The following is a 1,108-nucleotide window of genomic DNA, read 5'->3' on the forward strand; positions in this document are numbered from 1 at the left end:
AGTCAGGAGAATGGCGTGAACCCGGGAGGCGGAGCTTGCAGTGAGCTGAGATCCGGCCACTGCACTCCAGCCCGGGCGACAGAGCGAGACTCTGTCTCAGAAAACAAACAAACAAAGAACACTAGACATGAACAAATGCTTCCTTGTAAAGTGCTTGAAACAATGCCTAAGACACCAAAATTGAGTTGATACTACACTAAGATCTGCTGTCTGCCATAATAACCGCTTTCGGCCCTCTCCAGGCCCAGCTCTGGTTCCCCGGCTCTGGGCCACCTGCTCCATGGCTACCTTGAACCAGATGCACCGCCTGGGGCCTCCCAAGCGGCCGCCTCGGAAGCTGGGCCCCACGGAAGGCCGGCCGCAGCTGAAGGGTGTGGTCCTGTCCACGTTCACCCGCAAGCCCAAGAAGCCCAACTCGGCCAATCGCAAGTGTTGTCGAGTGCGGCTGAGCACGGGTCGCGAGGTCGTCTGCTTCATCCCCGGGGAGGGTCACACTCTGCAGGAGCACCACATTGTCCTTGTGCAGGGCGGCCGCACCCAGGACCTGCCGGGCGTCAAGCTCACCGTTGTGCGTGGCAAGTACGACTGTGGCCACGTGCAGAAGAAGAAGTGACAGCTGGGGCCACGGTGGGCTGGGCACCCCTGCGGAACATGAACCTTCCGCTCCCGGCTACCACAGGGTCCTCTGATGCTGGCCTTTGCGCCTCTAGAGGCAACCACTCATGGATTCAAGTTCTGGCTCCGCCTCTTCCATCAGGACCACTGTTAAGCCATAGGAGTTGTGGGGGTACAAAGGGTGCCCCTCTGTCAACACCCTTGGCTCCTGTGTTTAGAGGGGTGGGATGAAGGACCTTTTCTGCTGGGACGAGACACTGTACTGCCCTCTGCTGGGAAGGGGTTTTAATAAACATCCTGGCCCTTGCGATGTGAACCCTTGTGGAGTATTTGCCCTCCTTGTGGCTGTGGCAACGGACATCTCTGAGCTTCAGTTTCCTCCTCCAGAAAATAATAGCTCCATTGGTGGTATCTCCTTTATTTGGCTTGTTGAAGATTAATTTGATGCTCTATGTGCATAACACGCACGGAGGGCTACTATTTATTTTATTTT

The 1,108-nt window shown here is 56.1% G+C and overlaps 1 protein-coding gene across 2 annotated transcripts in view; it reads left to right on the top strand.

Moving 5' to 3' along the window:
* The window catches only part of MRPS12 (mitochondrial ribosomal protein S12), a 2,661-nt gene extending 1,729 nt beyond the window's left edge, over nucleotides 1-932 (top strand). For both annotated transcript variants that reach the window (XM_011952407.1, XM_011952406.1), the window contains exon 3: nucleotides 243-932. In XM_011952407.1, coding sequence (XP_011807797.1) covers nucleotides 243-613 — 371 coding nt within the window. In that variant the 3' untranslated portion in view covers nucleotides 614-932. The remainder of the gene's footprint in view (nucleotides 1-242) is intronic.
* Nucleotides 933-1,108: the final 176 nt, after the last annotated feature.

The sequence above is a fragment of the Colobus angolensis genome, unplaced genomic scaffold (assembly GCF_000951035.1).
Source record: "Colobus angolensis palliatus isolate OR3802 unplaced genomic scaffold, Cang.pa_1.0 Scaffold34, whole genome shotgun sequence".
NCBI lineage: Eukaryota > Metazoa > Chordata > Mammalia > Primates > Cercopithecidae > Colobus > Colobus angolensis.